Source organism: Heterobasidion irregulare, assembly GCF_000320585.1.
Source record: "Heterobasidion irregulare TC 32-1 unplaced genomic scaffold scaffold_12, whole genome shotgun sequence".
NCBI classification, from domain to species: Eukaryota; Fungi; Basidiomycota; class Agaricomycetes; order Russulales; family Bondarzewiaceae; genus Heterobasidion; species Heterobasidion irregulare.
The window spans coordinates 1,555,673-1,576,903 of NW_009258208.1; the positions used below are offsets into that span (position 1 = coordinate 1,555,673).

The following is a 21,231-nucleotide window of genomic DNA, read 5'->3' on the forward strand; positions in this document are numbered from 1 at the left end:
GGAGCTTGATTCGCAGTTTTCCCGGCAGCTATGTCACCGTCCCACTGTTCGCCCCAACTGCGCCTCACCACTAAAAAGACTCATCTTCCTCAATATGTCAACCTTGGGCATGGCTATCTGTTTCACCCTTCAAACCTTTTGCGATATCCACACACATTTGCATCGATAATCTGCATCCTTGAGAGATAGCTCAGGCACCTACTAAATCGACATTTTGCTGCCTCGACGAATCGTCTGCTCATGGCTATCTCTTGAGTCTTGCTCAGTTTTTGTAGATCACAAATGTCGCCTGCCCTGCTGAATCTCCCATCGGATCTTACTATCTTCTTCGCAGACATCACGCAGATGAGAGCCATTGAACGGGTCATGTCATTTGCAAGAGACATGTAGATCAAGCAGGCCATTCTATGATCTGGTACGTCGCATTAACCACCTCACTCACTCACGTCCTCCCCACCTACATCTCATCTTATGTGCGTGTATTCATCACCGCGAACCTAACTTGATAGTCATTTTGTCCGTTCCGTGTCTGTGTCCGTTTTGAAACGTTTCACTCAAGCATTACACGTTGCCCTCGGCTGCGTCCTTTCCTTCTGTTTCTCCCGATGATGGACCTGTGACTCATCCTGACTCTACTCGCTCCGCCCGGCTCCCAATTTCATTATAACTATCCCTACCTTGTTCGTCAAAACTCAGTATTGAACAAGGTGCGTCAAAAGCACTTCTTACTTTGAATCTGTCCACATCGCGCGCTCATTGAGAAATCATACACAGGCATCTCGATGCGATAGTAGTGTCGGCGCTTTCCTACGTCTTGCGAGCCTCGTCGTCCAACGCTGAAGGGGGCCAAAGCATCTTGGGTCGCGGCCTCGCCTCTTTCATGCAATCAGGCCTAAATTACAACTCTTCTTTCACAATTGTGCACACGCCAAATCCATCACTATCTGTATAATGTCTGTGTAATGCTCCTCATCCTTGCGCGAGCGCACGCATGGTCACGTCCGTGCCGTCGCGCGCACATCGAGCATCTCGTAGCTCGCCTTTCCTTTTCACATCTCACTGAAGCGATCTCGAAGCAATACTTCTTTCCTCGCGATGTGCGCTGACAAGCCATTACCACTAGACGATATTATTTTCTCCGCCGCCGATATGACTTTGAGTTTACAAAAGTGGTATGCCCCGTAGTGTGTGCGATATTGCATTTGTACGCGGTGGATGTCATCATCTGCATCGATACCTCACTGCAATCCGCTTTATCTATGAAACCATTACGATCACCGAACAAGCGTCCCTGGGGCTCGCATTTCACAGAACGTTGAGACTACCAAGAGTCTGGACACAAAGGCACTCATCGACGATTCAAGCCTCATGTGAAGTCTGGGCACAAATGGTGAGCACTGTGACCCATTCTTTTCGGACACCTCACTTTTTAGAACATCGATGCGAGTCAGATGACTCCTGTGCAGCTTTGGCGCTTCCGACGACTTGTCGTGCGTCTCGCCGTGTCTTCTGCCGGCGCAACGATGATGCCCATTATCCGATCTGACATTTGAGAAGCCCGCCTCATTTCTCTCTCTCTCTCTCTCTCTCTCTCTCTCTTGATTTTGCCGACTCTCGGATGTCCTCGTTGCAGTCACCTCACGATTGTCAGAATTGTCTTGTTATCTTATTAGTCAGGCGAGAGCCATGCATCATGGTAGAATATTCGGTCCAAACGGTACTCTAACTCGTGGCCTCTACAGATTAGAAGAATCAAAATCGATGTCCCGACGTCCTGAAAGCCCGACGCAGCTAGCCTGTGCAAGTATTAGGCGTGAGCGGGATCTGGTTATTCGGGCCATGCGTCTTGCATGCATTGCTCTAGTCGCCAACATTGAAACCCCGGTGCAGACCATCTATTCAAGCCTTGGGCGCAAACAGTGCCATGCGTCTTGCACGCCTTTCTCTCTTGTTTTCTATTTTCAGTCAAGTGCCCTCCCGATATGCACCATAACATCGCGTCCCCGTTCCCACTCACCGGAGATACAGAGAAACACGATGTCTACAGGAAGTTCATATATCGATAGGTCCCGTCGATGAGCCGGCATCGTAGCGGCGAGCTTCTGCTCAGCCCTGAATTCATGGTACCATCGATCATTTGAGGCATTGCGACTCCTTCTTCATCATACTTGTCCTTCACAGAAGGATAAATACCGCATCACAAGATTTCTGAGACGATAGGTCACCACCAAATCGCTCACTCGTGATGGTTTGGCCATCTGGCGTTCCCTCTCCAGCTCCAAATAGACGTTCGTTTTCTACCCAGCCAGATTGGAAGCGACGATGCGGGTGCAATTGTCAAAAGTCATGCCCGTGTAGATGTCGCTGCAGTTGTAGCTGCCGGTGTGAAGATAAGTGCGACAGTAGATGTGCAGGCCAAGGACGTATCTTGGTGGTCAGCATCGACGGTACATCGAATCACTTCGGGAAAAAGGTATCGACCGTCCGACTCTATGTGTTCAGTACTTTGATGCTACCTTTGGCCCAGAATACGAACGTCGTCGAGCTTCACAGCCGTATTATCAAAGGTCCCGGACAATTGTCGTACTACAATAGCGGTATCGGAACATACGCCCCTCCCTCCGCGTGGACGTTCGGGCATTGGAGGCGGCTTGTAAGCAGTAAAGTTGACCTCGCGATCGCATTGTAGGCTGCTTCATTGTCTCAGCGTTTCGATCATCTGACTCTGCATACCCTTTGGTTAGGCGTTTTGAGCGCATAGTGCAACGCGCTTACCGATGGCTCACAGATCATTATGAGCCAGGCGACAGCATCTTCCTCTTCGGTACACGAACTAGAGCGATGTTATTCTGCCTGTGCAATATTTTAAGATCCTTTCTCGTAGGTTTCTCGCGTGGCGCATATCAAGTACGAACGCTGGCAGGGATGATAGAGAAGGTCGTATTTTTGGCGAATAAATATGAAATATGGCTCATGTCGGTCTTTGCAGGTTGGCCTCATGTATCCCGGAAATATAGAGCAGATTCCATTGTGCGACTTCACTTCATGATGCCTTTAGACTTGCTCATTTCTGCACCACAGCGCCTACAATCTATATGCAGATCAGAAATTTGAAGGTGGGGGTCTATTTTCAGGTTTATTGACATCTATTCTACAGCGCATTCTGAGACGATCTTGCAGATCTTGCGCCTCATTTCAAGACAACCTATTCGAGAGACGTCAAAGTGCACTTTGTTGGCGCTTGGTAAGCTTTCGCCCGATCAACGTCTGGATTTTAACAAACTGCGCCATCAGGGATACTGTATCTTCGATCGGTATCACCAGAACTGTGCCTCTTCCTCTTACGGAAACTTGTGACCATATCTGCGTCGTTCGCCACGCACTTGCGTTGGATGAGCGCCGCGTCAAATTTCTCCCAGAATACTTTCGGAAAACGATGCCTCCTTCTGATGAAGATACTCATCTTCCCAAACAGGACCTCCCCACGTCATCCGATACGATAGAAAACGATGCTGAAGAAGACGATTTTTCCCAATTTGCCGCCATGCCAAATGACAACGTACCAGTTAGTGAGAAGAATGAAGTCGCCCATGAAGGCCCAAAGTACCTCAAGGAAGTGTGGTTTGCAGGATGTCACTCTGACATGTAGGTTTGCTTGTTACTTTTTCAGTACAGCCTCTCACGCCTTCCACCATCTTTTCAGCGGCGGTGGAGCAGAAGAGAACAAGGACTTGAATCAAGCTGCGATTCCTCTACTTTGGATGGAGAACGAAGCCCGCGCTGCTGGCCTGGGGCTCAAGCGACGCAATGAAATTGCATGGGATTGGAAAAAGCTTCGTGAGAGCAAACCTACAGAGTCTTTGAAGTGGCTCTGGTGGGTCATGGAATATCTACCGATCAAGCGGTTGACGTACAGGAATATAAACAATGCCAAAGGTTCGTCACTTCCTTGTCACCGGGGCTGTATTAATGCGAACAAGTGTAGATCACACGCCACAAAAGGGCATATCGACGACAACCAGGTGACTGTGCTAAGACATGCTCCTCATCTCATTCCTCATTCCGTCTTACAGACTTCCTCATCGCGGCAAAGGTCGTATGATAATGGAAGGCCAACATATACACGCTTCCGTTGCGTTTAAGGATAAACACTACGCTCCTAAGGCGACTTTGACAGACTTTGATTTCAAAGAGCTTGTTGGAACAGGGAAAGACAACGATTCTTCCTGGACCGAACGATTCGAGCAGATTCTGGAGATGGATCTTTTTGACTTATCATATATCCCGAAGGCTATCAGTAGCCTTCAAACCACTTCGGAGAACGGGCTGTACAATCTTAACCGATTGGCATTCACTGCCGCATCTGGTGGGTGGTGTTGTCATCGTTCCCCGCCTTACTGAATGAAGCGTCGCCTGAATGTTGTTCGCATGTCTAGCTACAGGAGCAGAGGCAATCACCAAGATAGACGATGCCATTGCTATCATTCTTTCGTGCTCTGAAACTCCCAATCTCCAAGAGCACAGCTTCAAATGTATCCTCCAGCTGTTGAAGCATTGTACGTCGTGTAGTTCGTTTTTCTGCTTCCAGGCTCACGAGTTCACAGCGAACGTGCACTCAAATATCCTAGCGTCCCCGGAAATTATTCCAGCTTTGACGAAAGAGCTCGCGAACGGAAGTCTAAACATTCAATGCAGCGTTTTTGACTGTCTTTCTCGCCTGGCGCTCTCGGGTGGGGTACCATGCTTCGTTTAATGACATGGTTGAAATGAATTCTCTCATTCAGCGAACGATGAGACGCGCACGCAAATTTCCAAGGCCCTCGAAGAATCAAATGGTGCGAGCGGCAGCTCGTGCCACCTCTTCAGAATCATCAAGATCACAGATAAAATGTTCCAAACTCGCATTGCACCAAGTCTTTACAGACTTCTCGTCCGAAGTTCGTTCATTTATGCCTTTGAACGTTTCTGTGTCTGATGGCTCTATAGGCGATATTCCACAACATCAAATAGGAACAGAAGATGTAGAAATATTCGCAGCGAATTTTTTGATCCCGAACATCAAAACTTGTAAAGTTGTCTTCCTGATACCTTAACTCATGCTGAAATTATACACTATCTGTATAGACCTCAGAGATCGCTCGTGGAAGGGTGTTTTGTCGGTAATCTCATCGGCTTTCAGAATCGAGGCGCGGAGGAATATTCGCAATTCGCTCTATGGCATAATCAAGCAAACTGGGCCACGGATTCTCGGACTTTGTTCTCTAGTGTCCCTTTTGCCCTCGGCGATCCCAGGTGTGCGGTCATGTCTGGACGCCGTCTAACGCTGTTTGACTCTCGTACAGGAACTATCAAAACAGAAATCATTGGTTCTGGGATTTTAGCCACCGTTCATAACATGCTACAATTGTCGATCGATTCCAAAGTCCAGGTCGTAATTTTAAAGTGCATTCAGACCTTGGCGGACAACGGTATCTTGATTGATTATATTCCAGCCTCATCGTATTGATTGTGTTACAGACGTCTTCTGCGAAGAGTTTCTTAAAATCAAGACTCTCCAAACTCTGGTTCAACTTCTTTTAACCTCCAAACCCGACACATCACGAGTTCCGACACTTGATATGATAGCATTAACTTTTCTGGTGTTCTTGAAACATGGTAATTTTTGACTGTGATTAATCTCAACTCATTCTCTGACGTTTGAACACTGACACAGATAAGGCCCGCGAGGTTATGATCGAGGACAAAATGATCCACCAACTAATCGGCGCGATGACCAGCACTAACCGTATAGGCACCGACTCCACACACATGAGTGTGATTTTGCGTGCTTCAATCCATTGTGAGCGTTCTTGAATTAATCCCGAAAAAAATGCTCGTTGTTCATGTTGTAGCTAACATTCGTATGGACTTGATTGCCACTGGCGCCATAAAAGAGCTGATCAAACCTGACGGGCAAGCAATGACAGTATTGGCTGTGCTAGCCAAACACAGTCAGTTGCCCTCACTTTGCCGCATTTATGCTGCTGAAAGGTATTCAAGAAGACACCATTCGCACGATCCGCGACGCAGGCACTATTAAATCGGCACTTGAATGGTTAAACCACGACAGTCCACGCGTATGGACTCCTAGCATTCAATTGACTAGCTTCTCACCCGTCGCGTTGCGACGGCGCAACCATGCTTAATTCGAGTTTTTGTTGCAGTGCTTAGTCTGAGGTTATGTGACAGTGCTTAATCTAAGTTTGTGTTATAGTGCTTAGTTTGTGGTTGGGTTTTAGTCAAGCAGCCAAGTTAGAGTAGCAGTTTTATTTCAAGCATACATATAAGAAGTTAGAGTGGGGATTGAGAGTCAAAATGTAAGAAGTTTCTATATAAGTTTTATACTACAGTCCTTGTTCAAGTCCTATTATAATTGTTAGCCATGTCACAATGATTATGATCCAAAACATACTATTGATTATCCAAAATGCCTTGCAATACCTCAGGGTACACTATATTGGTGGTTTTGGTCCCTTGTGAGTCTGGTGGGAATAACACCTTGATTCTATCTCCTGATGTGCAGCGTGACAGTGCAACATAAAGTTGGCCATGGGAAAATACAGGCCGCTCCAAATCCAATCCAACAAATTTGACAGACTGTCCTTGTGATTTGTTGATGGTCATAGCAAAGGCAACATGGACAGGGAATTGTCTGTGCTTCAAAGGAATAGGGCAGGCTTCTCCAGATGGCTCCAGGGTTAATCTAGGAATAAACACAATTCTTCCAGCATGTGCTCCACCCAAGATGCGGCATTTTAAGACACGTGTCCTTGCCTCAAGTAAGATGAGTCGAGTGCCATTGCATAGGCCATGAGAGGGATCAATGTTGCGCAAAAGAATGAGAGGACAACCTCTTTTGACATGGAGGTGAGCAAGAGGAAGGCCAGAGATATTGATAGAGTTCAAAAACTCTATAGGATAACCCTCTATGTCCTTGACAGAGTCAATGCTGGTTAGGAGCTTGTCTTCTCCAGGAAACTTGGCCAGAATCTCCTTGTTGATCTCAGCAACAGTGTCATTGCGCCCAGAAAGAATCATACGGTCAAGGAAGAAGTGGTCTGGTTTGGGGTGCTGATCAGAGATATCAGGATAGATAAAGTCAATCAAGGACTGCTTAGTGTTGTTATCAAGATGCATGTTGGGAGGAAGTTCAATAGACTTGTCTTCACCAAGGTTATGGCCAGAACCAACATTGAGGAGCCATTGAGCAAAGGCATTGCTCTCAGGAGTCTGGTCTAGGCGCATGTTTTGTTTGAGAGTGAGAAGTTGGATGTGATTCCAGAGTGAGGACTTGCGCAAAGATGCAGCCACAATCTGCTCTCTGCTTCCTTTGGGAACCACAGGCAAGGTCTGACGAAAGTCTCCAACAAACAACACAGTAACACCACCAAAAGGAGCAGGGTTGTCCATGAGATCCTGAAGAGTGCGATCAACGGCTTCAATTCCATAGCGATGCTGCATTGGTGCCTCATCCCAAATGACCACCCCAGTCTGATGAATAAGTCCATCAAAGTCAGAGTTTTTCTCCCAAGAGCAAGAGGAGCGCTCATTGAGACCCTCAATGGGGATTTTGAAGCGAGAGTGAGCAGTGCGACCACCATCCAGAAGCAAGGAGGCAATGCCAGAAGAAGCAACACAAAGAGCAGCCTTGCCCTGAGAGCGGACAGAGGCAGCAATGGTGTTGCAAACATAGGTCTTTCCACCACCTCCAGCACTGTGCAGAAAGAAGACTTGGCCTTGGTTGGACTGGACTGACTGCATAACAGCATCATAGGCATTCCTCTGCTCAGCATTGAAGGTCAATAGATTAGTCTCCACCTGAAGTGCAAGGTCAGCTCAAGGTCAACTTTGAAGGATGCATGGTAACTGACCTGTTCCCAAAGAGCCACATAATCATGGTTGAGCTCATCCTGAAGAAGCACATTTGCAGCTTGGTTCCAATCTTGCAGAGGCAAAGGCATAGGAGGATAGTCAATGAGGCGCTTTCCCATTCCAGTAAGGACTTTGTCCAGAAGATAGAGGCCATAATCAAAGACATCCTCTTGAGTAGGATCAGGAAAGCCCATGGCAGTAAGATGCACATGCAGATCATCACAGATTTTGTCCTTGTAGCGGTTCCAAAGAATAAGAGGTTGTGAAGGAATGCAGAAGCAAAGGATGGTGGCAAAGAGGGATCTAAGTTGAGATCCAGTCTGCATGTCTGCTGCTTCAGCCAAGGCCATATCCCACTCTCCATCATCCTCCAAAAGGCCACGTACAAAGCAGGCCTCACGAAAGGTTGGATACTCAATGCCTTGATAAGTGCGAATGTCTTTCCAGTCCTTGGCACCCCTAACAATAGTAAGCAAGGTCCTGAGGTAAAAGCGCTCTCCTGCTGAGGGATGAACATAGTACATTCTGCCAATAGTTGAGTGTTGAATACGTGGTGTCCATGCTCTATTCTTTTGATTCCAGACATAGAAGGGAGGAAAGTCTTGATAAGTGTAAGCATGGGCAGCAGGATACTTTTGGTTGGCAATGAACCATTCAGTCAACTCTGTCTTTTGGGACTTGTTACTATTGAGAAGTTCTTCAGGATTGTCATCAGAATCAAAATAGACCTGCTGCTGATTAGGAAGATGAACAGGAAGACGATAGACTGAAGGAAACTCCAGATGCCTTGGGAATTCAAAGATGTTCCAGCAAGCCTCCATAGGTCCAATATAGCGAGCATCCACATAGTCCTTAATCTCATCAATATCTCCAATTTCAATAGTGGCACGATCAGGACCTTTGTAGATATACTTGTGAATGTATTTGATGGCCTTGATAGAAGCGCAGACCTCTACATTGATGTGGCAGTTATATTTGGCAAGAAGATAGGGATTATGAGGAACAACATCGCGATTGTCAAATTGCATAGCGCCTCGAGTGAAAGTGCGCCCATTGTTTGGCCTAGCATATGTAGGATAGCCATCTTCACCATAAAGGGTGTGCTCATTGAAGTCCTTGCGATAATGCTTGCTACAGACCTTGACCTTTGTGCCGCCAATATTCTTTTCCTCCATGCAACGTGCTTGAGGGAATTCAGGGCCACAACGTCCATGAAGCATGTATTTGGTGACAGACTCATATAGCATAGGATGGGTGGCAGGATCTGGGAGCTGGGCAGAGACAATTCGATCCACATCTTCAGCACTCTGAATTTTGTGTTCTTGCTTCAAGAAAAGGAGAAGGTGCATGTGAGGAAGCCCACGCTTTTGAAACTCAATGGTATATACCATGCCAGCAACCCCTCCAAACAGGCCCTCTTTGATCTCCTTGAGCAAAGCCTTCATCTTTTGTGCAAAGACACGTGCCACCAAATCAGGACGATCAGAAGGATTCTGAGTTGTACCATCATCATATTTCAAGAGCTCTTTTTGAATCTCTGGCCAATTAGGATTTGCAGTCATGGTAAGGAAGATGTCTGGCTTATGACAATGGCGAGTGATAGCCATAGAGTCTTGGAAAAGCTGATACATATAACGTGGACTGCCTGCATGAGTGGAGGGAAGAACTATGCGCCTTCCTTGTTGGCCTAGGTTGATACCTGCTTCTGCATGAATGGCATCAAATAATGACTGGTACTTGTCTGCCCTAATCTCCTTCTGATGGTTCCTGATCCAGAAAAGGTTGCTAGACTCAATAGATGCCCAAGCATCAACCACATATTGCTGAAATAGCTTGCCAGCTCTGAAGATAGTTTCAGGTTCAAGCAAACGGTGCATAAGACGATATGCATAATAACAGCGCTGAGACACCTTGGATGAGAGCATTTGGCCATTAGGTCCAGGATGAGCAGGAATATTGGGATGAAAGCCTTGTTCGCCATGTGGAAACAATGTCACATAATGTAGGGGACTGTAGTGAGGGTGAAGATGGCTAAAGTGCTTTAGACCTCCATGGTTATAGCAGACAACAATATCTCTGTGCAAATCCACTTCCTCATCTCCATTCCCAGGTATAATAGCAGCAACCTCATCAACAGTAGGCTCATTATAGCGACGATGATCGGCATTAGGCAAGACTGTGATGCGAGCTGAAATCTTGTCATTCTCTCCAGGGTTCTTTTCTACCAGGATTTGATAGGCATGACGATACAAAGGAACATAAGGATTGTGTGTATGAAACATATCCTGCAAGTCATTCATGATTTCAGATCTCAAGTTGGCATTATTGTTGTTGCGCTCATTAAGTGCAGCCTGAGGATCAATAACATAAAGCTGAGCATAGGAGGGTTTGATGTTGTTAGGTGGTAGCAAGCTTCCCATCTTATGAGACAGTTCCCCATGAATTTTAAATGAATAAGGCCCAGAGGTAGAGGTAACATGATCTGATAGCTTGGCAGCAATAGAAGTGAATGCAAATGCACTGTTGTACTGCCTGATATGATCTCTAAAAAATTTTGGAACTGAACCACCTTCCCAGAGCAGTCGGCGCAAGGTTGGGGGAGGTTGTAAAAATGCAGGCAATCTGATCTAACCCTGTAAGCAGCACATGCCAAAGCAAGGGTGGATACGACTGGAGTTGGTAAGACGTTCAGAAGAGAAATGGAGTGCAAGACAGTGAGCACATTCTATATTCATAAGACCAAGGCTGTGACGTGCAATAGGCTCTTGATATGGACGGCGACCTAGAGGCAGATTTTGGAGAGCCTGATGAGCCACTACAGCTTGATTATTTTGTTGGATAGCAAGGTTATGCTGATGTGCCTGCTCTTCAAGGTCTAGATGATGTGCCTGCTCTGCAAGATCAAGCTGATGATGAAGGTGCTGCTGCTGCTGAATATCTTGCTGATGTCGCTGGTCAAGAATTGCATAATGATTATTCTCTTCCTGTTGTCTTATAGAAGATGTAGGATGAGGAGGGTTATTGGGTTTAGGCCTTGTGCTTTCTCTATGACGACGTCTACGTTCTGCATGAGTCCTTTCAAAATTCTCCATCATACGATGCTCATAATCAGGATGGCTAGCTGCTGCAAGACGTGTGCGAGCCTGTCTATCATGATTCCCAATCAAGTGTCGTGGAAGATTAGGATAGGCAGAAACATTCACAGGCCAATAATGAGGTGGTGGTGCAGGCATTGGAGGAGGAGCATAGATAGGATACTGTCCAGGAATTTGGTAAGCCGTAGCACCATGATAGACAGAGTGTTGGAACATGGGAGCAGGATAAAAATGGGGAGGAACATATTGAGCAGGATAATATGATGGAGCAGAGGAAGCAGCCACTGCAGAATGGTATGACTGGACAGGAGGAGCAAGTGTGGCAGGCTGGTGAAGCTGAATGGGTGGTGCAAGAGAAATAGGAGGCTGAGCAGGATTAGAAGTGACAGGATGGGAAGGTCTAGAGAGATCCTCAAAGACAGGCTGACGAATAGAGCCTCGTAATGCAGAACGCTCGCGCCGAAGAGTAGGAGAAGTCATCTGAAGCCTTTCAGCACGCTCTTGCTCCCGCACAGTCTGGCGCTCATGCTCAGGAGTCCTAGGAGGAGTTCTTATAAACCCCAAAATTAATAAACAAATTTTGTGTGATTTAACAAAAACTGCATACCTTGTCATAGTCACATCCACATGGGCAGCCTCTTCAACTGCCTCTTGGTTTTCAACATGTCTATAGTTTCTTCTTTTTAGCCAATGACCATAAAAAGATTAAATAAAACCACATACCCATTGAGATTCCCAGGTGGAGGAGTCATATACAGATCATCCTCATCTTCACTATTATTGGCATTCTCACTATAGCAAATATGAGTACACACAACCAATAAGCAAAAAGTAAGTCACATACTTATGTACAGTCTCAGGTAGGGGTGTCATATAGAGATCATCCTCATCATCATCTCTAAAGAGAATTTTAGCACTGAAACAGTATCCAAGCAAGCCAAAAATACTCACAAAGGTGCCAATGCAGGCATCCAGACTTCCACCACACCCTCATTAGGAGGCCTAAAAAAAGAATTGAGCACAATGGACATGATGCAAGCAACACAGACTTACAAAGGTGGAACACTCATTGTGAAAAGCTAAATAAAAAAAACACCTGAAAACAAAACCAAGAGCCAAGAGTGGTTGCCAAGCTAAGCACTCGCTGAATGCCCCCTCACAGTTCACCTGAAGAAATTGCCGCAAGACAGTGCCAGGGGAAGAGGATTCCCAATGCTCTTTGACAACTCGATGTCACTCGTTGTCTGCAAAGCAGGTCGTTGTGACTGTGAGATTGTGGTAAAAGGTACCTGAGCAACTGAAACACCGCAGGATGAGAGAGGTCCAGGCAGCTATGAAAAGACTGCTTTTGGCTACAGCAAACTAAGGCCGTGCTGGTAGACTTCACACCCTGTAGGCTTTTTCTAAGCAGAATCCGTGCTCAGAGACACCCAGTAGAGCAGAGTAGAGTTTGAGAGAAAAGCCAGTGAGGAATAAAGCAGAGGAGAGCACAGATGAGGGTCTGGGACAGAGATGATGATGGTTGATGGCAGAGATCAGGTATCGCAAGGCTCGCAGCAGCCCCGGGCATGCGCGCGCTGACCAACTCCGTTTCAAGCTCCGACACGCTCCGTTTCGCGTCCCGAAGCCTATGGGACAGTGGTCTCGCGTGGTTTGTCGCGTGGGATTAGCCGACGGCTAGTTGCCACCGGACCCCTACTGTCGCCCTCTATATAGAGACTAGCTTCTCACCCGTCGCGTTGCGACGGCGCAACCATGCTTAATCCGAGTTTTTGTTGCAGTGCTTAGTCTGAAGTTGTGTGACAGTGCTTAATCTATGTTTGTGTTATAGTGCTTAGTTTGTGGTTGGGTTTTAGTCAAGCAGCCAAGTTAGAGTAGCAGTTTTATTTCAAAGCATACATATAAAAAGTTAGAGTGGGGATTGAGAGTCAAAGTGTAAGAAGTTTCTATATAAGTTTTATACTACAGTCCTTGTTCAAGTCCTATTATAATTGTTAGCTATGTCACAATGATTATGATCCAAGACATACTATTGATTATCCAAAATGCCTTGCAATACCTCAGGGTACACTATATTGGTGGTTTTGGTCCTTTGTGAGTCTGGTGGGAATAACACCTTGATTCTATCTCCTGATGTGCAGCGTGACAGTGCAACATAAAGCTGGCCATGGGAAAATACAGGCCGCTCCAAATCTAATCCAACAAACTTGACAGACTGTCCTTGTGATTTGTTGATGGTCATAGCAAAGGCAACATGAACAGGGAATTGTCTGCGCTTCAAAGGAATAGGGCAGGCTTCTCCAGATGGCTCCAGGGTTAATCTAGGGATAAACACAATTCTTCCAGCATGTGCCCCACCTAAGATGCGGCATTTTAAGACACGTGTCCTTGCCTCAAGTAAGATGAGTCGAGTGCCATTGCATAGGCCATGAGAGGGATCAATGTTGCGCAAAAGAATGAGAGGACAACCTCTTTTGACATGGAGGTGAGCAAGAGGAAGGCCAGAGATATTGATAGAGTTCAAAAACTCTATAGGATAACCCTCTATGTCCTTGACAGAGTCAATGCTGGTTAGGAGCTTGTCTTCTCCAGGAAACTTGGCCAGAATCTCCTTGTTGATCTCAGCAACAGTGTCATTGCGCCCAGAAAGAATCATATGGTCAAGGAAGAAGTGGTCTGGTTTGGGGTGCTGATCAGAGATGTCAGGATAGATAAAGTCAACCAAGGATTCCTTAGTATTGTTATCAAGACGCATGTTGGGAGGAAGTTCAATAGACTTGTCTTCACCAAGGTTATGGCCAGAACCAACATTGAGGAGCCATTGAGCAAAGGCATTGCTTTCAGGAGTCTGGTCTAGACGCATGTTCTGTTTAAGAGTAAGAAGTTGGATGTGATTCCAGAGTGAGGACTTGCACAAAGATGCAGCCACAATCTGCTCTCTGCTTCCTTTGGGAACCACAGGCAAGGTCTGACGAAAGTCTCCAACAAACAGCACAGTAACACCACCAAAAGGAGCAGGGTTGCCCATAAGATCCTGAAGAGTGCGATCAACAGCTTCAATTCCATAGCGATGCTGCATTGGTGCCTCATCCCAAATGACCACCCCAGTCTGATGAATAAGTCCATCAAAGTCAGAGTTTTTCTCCCAAGAGCAAGAGGAGCGCTCATTGAGACCCTCAATGGGGATTTTGAAGCGAGAGTGAGCAGTGCGACCACCATCCAGAAGCAAGGAGGCAATGCCAGAAGAAGCAACACAAAGAGCAGCCTTGCCCTGAGAGCGGACAGAGGCAGCAATGGTGTTGCAAACATAGGTCTTTCCACCACCTCCAGCACTGTGCAGAAAGAAGACTTGGCCTTGGTTGGACTGGACTGACTGCATAACAGCATCATAGGCATTCCTCTGCTCAGCATTGAAGGTCAATAGATTAGTCTCCACCTGAAATGCAAGGTCAGCTCAAGGTCAAGTTTGAAGGATGCATGGTAACTGACCTGTTCCCAAAGAGCCACATAATCATGGTTGAGCTCATCCTGAAGAAGCACATTTGCAGCTTGGTTCCAATCTTGCAGAGGCAAAGGCATAGGAGGATAGTCAATGAGGCGCTTTCCCATTCCAGTAAGGACTTTGTCCAGCAGATAGAGGCCATAATCAAAGACATCCTCTTGAGTAGGATCAGGAAAGCCCATGGCAGTAAGACGCACATGCAGATCATCACAGATTTTGTCCTTGTAGCGATTCCAAAGAATAAGAGGTTGTGAAGGAATGCAGAAGCGAAGGATGGTGGCAAAGAGGGATCTAAGTTGAGTTCCAGTCTGCATATCTGCTGCTTCAGCCAAGGCCATATCCCACTCTCCATCATCCTCTAAAAGGCCACGTGCAAAACAGGCATCACGATAGGTAGGATATTCAATGCCTTCATAAGTGCGAATGTCTTTCCAGTCCTTGGCACCTTTAACAATGGTGAGCAATGTTCTGAGGTAAAAGCGTTCGCCTGCAGAGGGATGGACAAATAACATTCTGCCAATAGTAGAACCCTGCTGACGTGGAGTCCATATTTTCTTTGACTGGTTCCAGACATAGTGAAGAGGAAAGTCCTGGTAGGTATGAGCATGAGCAGCAGGGAACTTTTGGTTGGCAATAAACCATTCAGTCAACTCGGTTTTCTGGGACCTGTCTCTGTTTAAGACTTCTTCAGGATTATCATCAGCATCAAAGTAGACCTGCTGTTCATTAGGGAGATGGACAGGAAGACGATAGACTGTGGGGGATTCCAGATGCCTTGGGAATTCAAAGATGTTCCAGCAAGCCTCTACAGGTCCAATATAGCGAGCATCCACATAGTCCTTAATCTCATCAATGTCTCCAATCTGAAGTGTAGCACGATCAGGACCTTTGTAGATATACTTGTGGATATATTTGACAGCCTTGATGGATGCACAGACCTCCACATTGATATGGCAGTTGTATTTGGCAAGGAGATAGGGATTATAAGGAACAACATCACGATTGTCAAACTGCATAGTATGCCGAGTGAAGGTGCGCCCATTGTTTGGCCTAGCATATGTAGGATAGCCATCCTCACCATAGAGGGTCTGCTCAGTAAAGTCCTTCCGATAGTGCTTGCTACAGAGCTTGACTTTTGTGCCTCCAATATCTTTTTCTTCCATGCAACGTGCTTGAGGAAACTCAGGGCCACAGCGTCCATGGAGCATGTATCTTGTGACAGACTCATAAAGCATAGGATGGGCAGCAGGATCTGGAAGCTGGGCAGAGACAATCCTATCCACATCTTCAGCACTTTGAATCTTGTCCTGTGCATCAAGGAAAAGAAGAAGGTGCATATGAGGAAGACCACGCTTTTGAAACTCAATGGTATAAACCATCCCTGCCACCTTGCCAAATAGGCCCTCCTTGATATCCTTTATAAGAGCCTTCATCTTCAAGGCAAACACACGTGCAACCAAGTCTGGACGATCAGAAGGCTGCTGAGTTGAACCACCATCATATTTTAAGAGCTCTTCAGTGATCTCTGGCCAGTTAGGGTTTGCAGTCATGGTGATAAAGATGTCAGGCTTATGGCAGTGGCGAGTGATAGCCATAGAATCTTGGAAAAGCTGATACATATAACGTGGACTGCCTGCATGAGTAGAGGGAAGCACAATACGTTTTCCCCGCTGGCCTAGGTCTACCTCAGCTTCTGCATGGATAGCATCAAACAATGACTGGTACTTTTCAGCTCTGATCTCCTTCTGATGGTTCCTGATCCAGAAAAGGTTGCTAGACTCAATAGATGCCCAAGCATCAACCACATATTGCTGAAATAGCTTGCCAGCTCTAAAGATGGTTTCAGGATCAAGCAGACGGCGCATAAGACGATAGGCATAATAGCAGCGCTGAGACACCTTGGATGAGAGCATTTGGCCATTAGGTCCAGGATGAGCAGGAATATTGGGATGAAAGCCTTGTTCGCCATGTGGAAATAATGTCACATAATGCAAGGGACTGTAGTGAGGGTGAAGATGGCTGAAATGCTTTAGACCTCCATGGTTATAACGAACAACAATATCTCTGTGCAAGTCCACTTCCTCATCTCCACTTCCAGGAATGATGGCAGCAACTTCATCTGCAGTAGGCTCATTATAGCGGCGATGATCAGTATTGGGCAAGACAGCAATATGGGCTGCAAGCTTGTCTCGTTCTCCAGGATTCTTGTCTGCCATGATTTGATAGGCATGGCGGTACAGGGGAACATAAGGATTGTGCTCATGAAACATATCCTGCAAGTTATTCATGATCTCAGACTTCAAGTTGGGATTGGCATTGTTGCGCTCATTGAGTGCAGCCTGAGGATCAATAACATAGAGCTGAGCATAGGAAGGTCTAAGATGGTTGGGTGGTAGCAAGGTACCCATCTGATGATAAAGTTCTCCATGGATTTTAAATGCATATGGCCCAGAAGTAGTGGTAACATGATCTGATAGCTTGGCAGCAATAGAAGTAAATGCAAATGCACTATTGTACTGCCTGATGTTTAGCCTGAATGATTTGGCATTCTCAGTGTCTCCACAAAGAAGATTACGCAGTGTTTGAGGAGGGTCCAATAACACAGGCAGCCTAATTTGGCCTTGTAAACAGCACATGCCAAAGCGGATGTGATTGCGAGTAGAGGATGATAGCTTTTCAGAGGAAAAGTGAAGGGCTTTGCAGTGGGAACATTCAACATTCATATGGCCAACACTATAGCGTGCATCAGGCTCTTGATAAGGACGACGACCAAGAGGTAGCTGTTGCATTACTTGATTTTGAGCTAGAGCATGGTGATTGTGTTGAATGGCAAGATTGTCATCATGAATCTGCTGGGAAAGGTTCAAATGATACTGATGGACTTCTTGTGGCTGGGCATTGTCTTCTTGTTGTTGCTCAAGAATAATCTGCTGCTCTGCCTGTGTTTGTGCTCTATGCTCTATGCGTCTCTGCTGGGCCTCTATAAGATATTGGCGGATCTCCTCAAGATGCTGCTCATGAAGGGAAGCTCTATGATGATCATATTCCTGCTGCTCTTGCTGGTATTGTAAAGCCTGCATATTATGCCGAGATGATGATGGAGGCTGTGGATGATGGACAGGATTAGGAAGAGGAACCACTGCGTCAGGCCTTGCATTCTCTCTACGACGCCGTCTACGCTCTGCATGGCTCTGTTCAAAGTTATTCATCATGCGGCGCTCATAGTCAGGATGGCTAGCTGCTGCAAGACGCATGCGAGCCTGTCGATCATGATTCCCAATCAAATGGCGTGGAAGATTAGGATGGGCAGAAACATTCACAGGCCAATAATGAGGTGGTGGTGCAGGCATAGGAGGGGGAGCATGGATAGGATATTGTCCAGGAATTTGATGAGCCATAGCACCATGATAGACAGAGTGTTGGAACATGGGAGCAGGATAAAAGTGGGGAGGAACATATTGAGCAGGATGATATGATGGAGCAGAGGAAGCAGCCACTGCAGAATGGTATGACTGGACAGGAGGAGCAAGTGTGGCAGGCTGGTGAAGCTGAATGGGTGGTGCAAGAGAAATAGGAGGCTGAGCAGGATTAGAAGTGACAGGATGGGAAGGTCTAGAGAGATCCTCAAAGACAGGCTGACGAATAGAGCCTCGTAATGCAGAACGCTCGCGCCGAAGAGTAGGAGAAGTCATCTGAAGCCTTTCAGCACGCTCTTGCTCTCGCACAGTCTGGCGCTCATGCTCAGGAGTCCTAGGAGGAGTTCTTGTAAACCCCAAAATTAATAAACAAATTTTGTGTGATTTAACAAAAACTACATACCTTGTCATAGTCACATCCACATGGGCAGCCTCTTCAACAGCCTCTTGGTTTTCAACATGTCTATAGTTTCTTCTTTTTAGCCAATGACCATAAAAAGATTAAATAAAACCACATACCCATTGAGATTCTCAGGTGGAGGAGTCATATACAGATCATCCTCATCTTCACTATGATTGGCATTCTCACTATGACAAATATGAGTATACACAACCAATAAGCAAAAATTAAAACACATACTTATGCACAGTCTCAGGTGGAGGTGTCATATAGAGATCATCCTCATCATCATCTCTAAAAAGAATTTTAGCACTGAAACAGTATCCAAGCAAGCCAAAGATACTCACAAAGGTGCCAATGCAGGCATCCAGACTTCCACTACACCCTCATTAGGAGGCCTACAAAAAGAGTTGAGCACAATGGACATGATGCAAGCAACACAGACTTACAAAGGTGGAACACTCATTGTGAAAAGCTAAATAAAAAAAACACCTGAAAACAAAACCAAGAGCCAAGAGTGGTTGCCAAGCTAAGCACTCGCTGAATGCCCCCTCACAGTTCACCTGAAGAAATTGCCGCAAGACAGTGCCAGGGGAAGAGGATTCCCAATGCTCTTTGACAACTCGATGTCACTCGTTGTCTGCAAAGCAGGTCGTTGTGACTGTGAGATTGTGGTAAAAGGTACCTGAGCAACTGAAACACCGCAGGATGAGAGAGGTCCAGGCAGCTATGAAAAGACTGCTTTTGGCTACAGCAAACTAAGGCCGTGCTGGTAGACTTCACACCCTGTAGGCTCTTTCTAAGCAGAATCCGTGCTCAGAGACACCCAGTAGAGCAGAGTAGAGTTTGAGAGAAAAGCCAGTGAGGAATAAAGCAGAGGAGAGCACAGATGAGGGTCTGGGACAGAGATGATGATGGTTGATGGCAGAGATCAGGTATCGCAAGGCTCGCAGCAGCCCCGGGCACGCGCGCGCTGAGCAACTCCGTTTCGAGCTCCGACACGCTCCGTTTCGCGTCCCGAAGCCTATGGGACAGTGGTCTCGCGTGGTTTCTTACGTGGCCCACGCGAGCATAAGCGAAGACACGCGACGTGAGCCGCCGGCCCAGCGCCACAATTTTGCAGTGTCGCCCTCTATTTACTAGCTTCTCACCCGTCGCGTTGCGACAGCGCAACCATGCTTAATCTGAGTTTTTGTTACAGTGCTTGGTCTCATGTGCCTGTAAAGTCTAGTCTCTGTAAAGTCCAGTGCTCGTAAAGTCCAGTGCCTGTAAAGCCCAGTGCCTGTAAATTTTAGTGCCTATAAAGTCCAGTGCCCATAAATTATTTTGCCCTAATATAGCTCTCTGATCACATTCTATAAGGTCCTGTCCATAATATTCTCTATATAAGACTCTCTTGTCAAGCATTATTTAGTTCCTCTATAAGGTCATACCTATAAGGCTTTTCCATAAAGTGCTGCGATACTATTTCAAGCTCCAACAGCTGCCAATATATGGCCCATATAAGGTTCCCCTATATAGGTTCTTTTATTATATTTCCCTGTTAGGTTTCTCCATTATGCTTACCTATTATGTTCCTCTGTCAGGTTCCTCTTTAAGATCTTGCCAGTGAGGCTCTCTTGTGAAGCTCCTCTATAAGGTGCTAGAATATCACTTTTAGTGCCCATAAAGTCCAGTTCCCATGATTTTCTATAATGTCCTGCCTATAAGATTCCCCTATAAGGCCCCTCTATGAGATTTTGCAAGATGACATTCAAAAGATTCCCCTATAAGGTTCCTCTGCCAGATCCTGCCTATATGGCTTCCCTATTAGGCTCCCTTTTCATATTCCATGAAAGGTTCTGCCCATAAGGCTCCCCTATGAGATTCTGCCCTATGAGGCTCCCCCGTGAGGTTCCCTGTGGGGTGCCAGAATGCCATTTTGAGCCCCGATGGCTGCCGAGGCACGGCCTGCTCCAGTTGTTGGCATTGCCGGGCAGACCGGGATGCCGTGCGAAACCCCGACAGCTGCTGAGACACGGCCCGCTCCAGTTGCCGAGGTTGCCGGGCGGCTGAAGAGACAGCTCGCTCCGCTCGCCAAATTTGTCATGGCGCTCGCTTCGCTCGCGTGGTTTCTTACGTGGCCCACGCGAGCATAAGCGACAACATGCGACATTAGCCGGCGGAGTTTTGCCACAATTCTTCACTGTCGCCCTCTATATAGGGACTAGCTTCTCACCCGTCGCGTTGCGACGGCGCAACCATGCTTAATCTGAGTTCTTGTTACAGTGCTTGGTCCGACGTGCCTGTAAAGTCTTGTGCCCATAAAGTGCAGTGCTCATAAAGTGCAGTGCCCATAAAGTGCAGTGCTCATAAAGTGCAATGCCCGTAAAGTGCAGTGCCCGTAAAGTGCAGTGCCCGTAAAATGCAATATCTGTAAAGTGCAGTGTCCATAAAGTGCAGTGCCCATAAAGTCTAGTGTCCACAAAGTCCAGTGCCCACAAAGTCCAGTGCCTATAAAGTCCAGTGCCTATAAAGTCTAGTGCCCACAAAGTCCAGTGCCTATAAAGTCTAGTGCCTATAAAGTACAGTGCCTGTAAAATCCAGTGCCCGTGCTTAATCTGAGTTTTTGTTGTAGTGCTTGGTCTCATGTGCCTGTAGAGTGCACTGACTATAAAGTCCAGTGCCCATAAAGTCCAGTCCCCATAAAGTCCAGTGCCCATAAAGTCCAGTGCCCCAATATCCCTATATGGCTCTTTTATAATATCCTATAAGGTCCTTCCTGTAAGATTCCCATATAAAGCTCCCTATAAGGTCCCATCCATTAGATTCCCCTATGAGATTCTGTCCTATGAGGCTCCCCCATCATAGTCCCACCCATGAGGCTCCCCCATGAAATTCTCTGTGAGGTGCTAGGATGCCATTTCA

General features: G+C 46.5%; 4 protein-coding genes across 4 annotated transcripts; 1 reads left to right on the forward strand and 3 right to left on the reverse strand.

Annotated features, from left to right (window-relative positions):
* Positions 1-2,245: 2,245 nt before the first annotated feature.
* Positions 2,246-4,401, forward strand: HETIRDRAFT_329764 (uncharacterized protein; the record flags this gene model as incomplete). The annotated part of the gene is made up of 11 exons (XM_009554125.1): positions 2,246-2,473; positions 2,528-2,685; positions 2,745-2,824; positions 2,885-2,940; positions 2,990-3,030; positions 3,082-3,122; positions 3,181-3,244; positions 3,295-3,486; positions 3,571-3,645; positions 3,704-3,940; positions 4,074-4,401. The coding sequence occupies 11 exons, from the start codon at positions 2,246-2,248 to the stop codon at positions 4,399-4,401; spliced, it is 1,500 nt and encodes a 499-aa protein (XP_009552420.1).
* Positions 4,402-10,903: 6,502 nt separating this feature from the next.
* On the reverse strand, positions 10,904-12,076 carry HETIRDRAFT_430557 (uncharacterized protein; the record flags this gene model as incomplete). The annotated part of the gene is made up of 7 exons (XM_009554126.1): positions 10,904-10,986; positions 11,009-11,544; positions 11,614-11,673; positions 11,730-11,798; positions 11,851-11,922; positions 11,958-12,008; positions 12,060-12,076. 7 exons carry the CDS (start codon positions 12,074-12,076, stop codon positions 10,904-10,906), a joined length of 888 nt encoding a protein of 295 aa, XP_009552421.1.
* Positions 12,077-13,859: 1,783 nt separating this feature from the next.
* Positions 13,860-14,690, reverse strand: HETIRDRAFT_455741 (uncharacterized protein; the record flags this gene model as incomplete). Its single annotated transcript, XM_009554127.1, has 3 exons — positions 13,860-13,872; positions 13,997-14,442; positions 14,496-14,690. The coding sequence occupies 3 exons, from the start codon at positions 14,688-14,690 to the stop codon at positions 13,860-13,862; spliced, it is 654 nt and encodes a 217-aa protein (XP_009552422.1).
* A 1,499-nt stretch (positions 14,691-16,189) lies between these two features.
* Positions 16,190-18,790, reverse strand: HETIRDRAFT_430558 (uncharacterized protein; the record flags this gene model as incomplete). Its single annotated transcript, XM_009554128.1, has 7 exons — positions 16,190-16,465; positions 16,563-18,258; positions 18,328-18,387; positions 18,444-18,512; positions 18,565-18,636; positions 18,672-18,722; positions 18,774-18,790. 7 exons carry the CDS (start codon positions 18,788-18,790, stop codon positions 16,190-16,192), a joined length of 2,241 nt encoding a protein of 746 aa, XP_009552423.1.
* Positions 18,791-21,231: the final 2,441 nt, after the last annotated feature.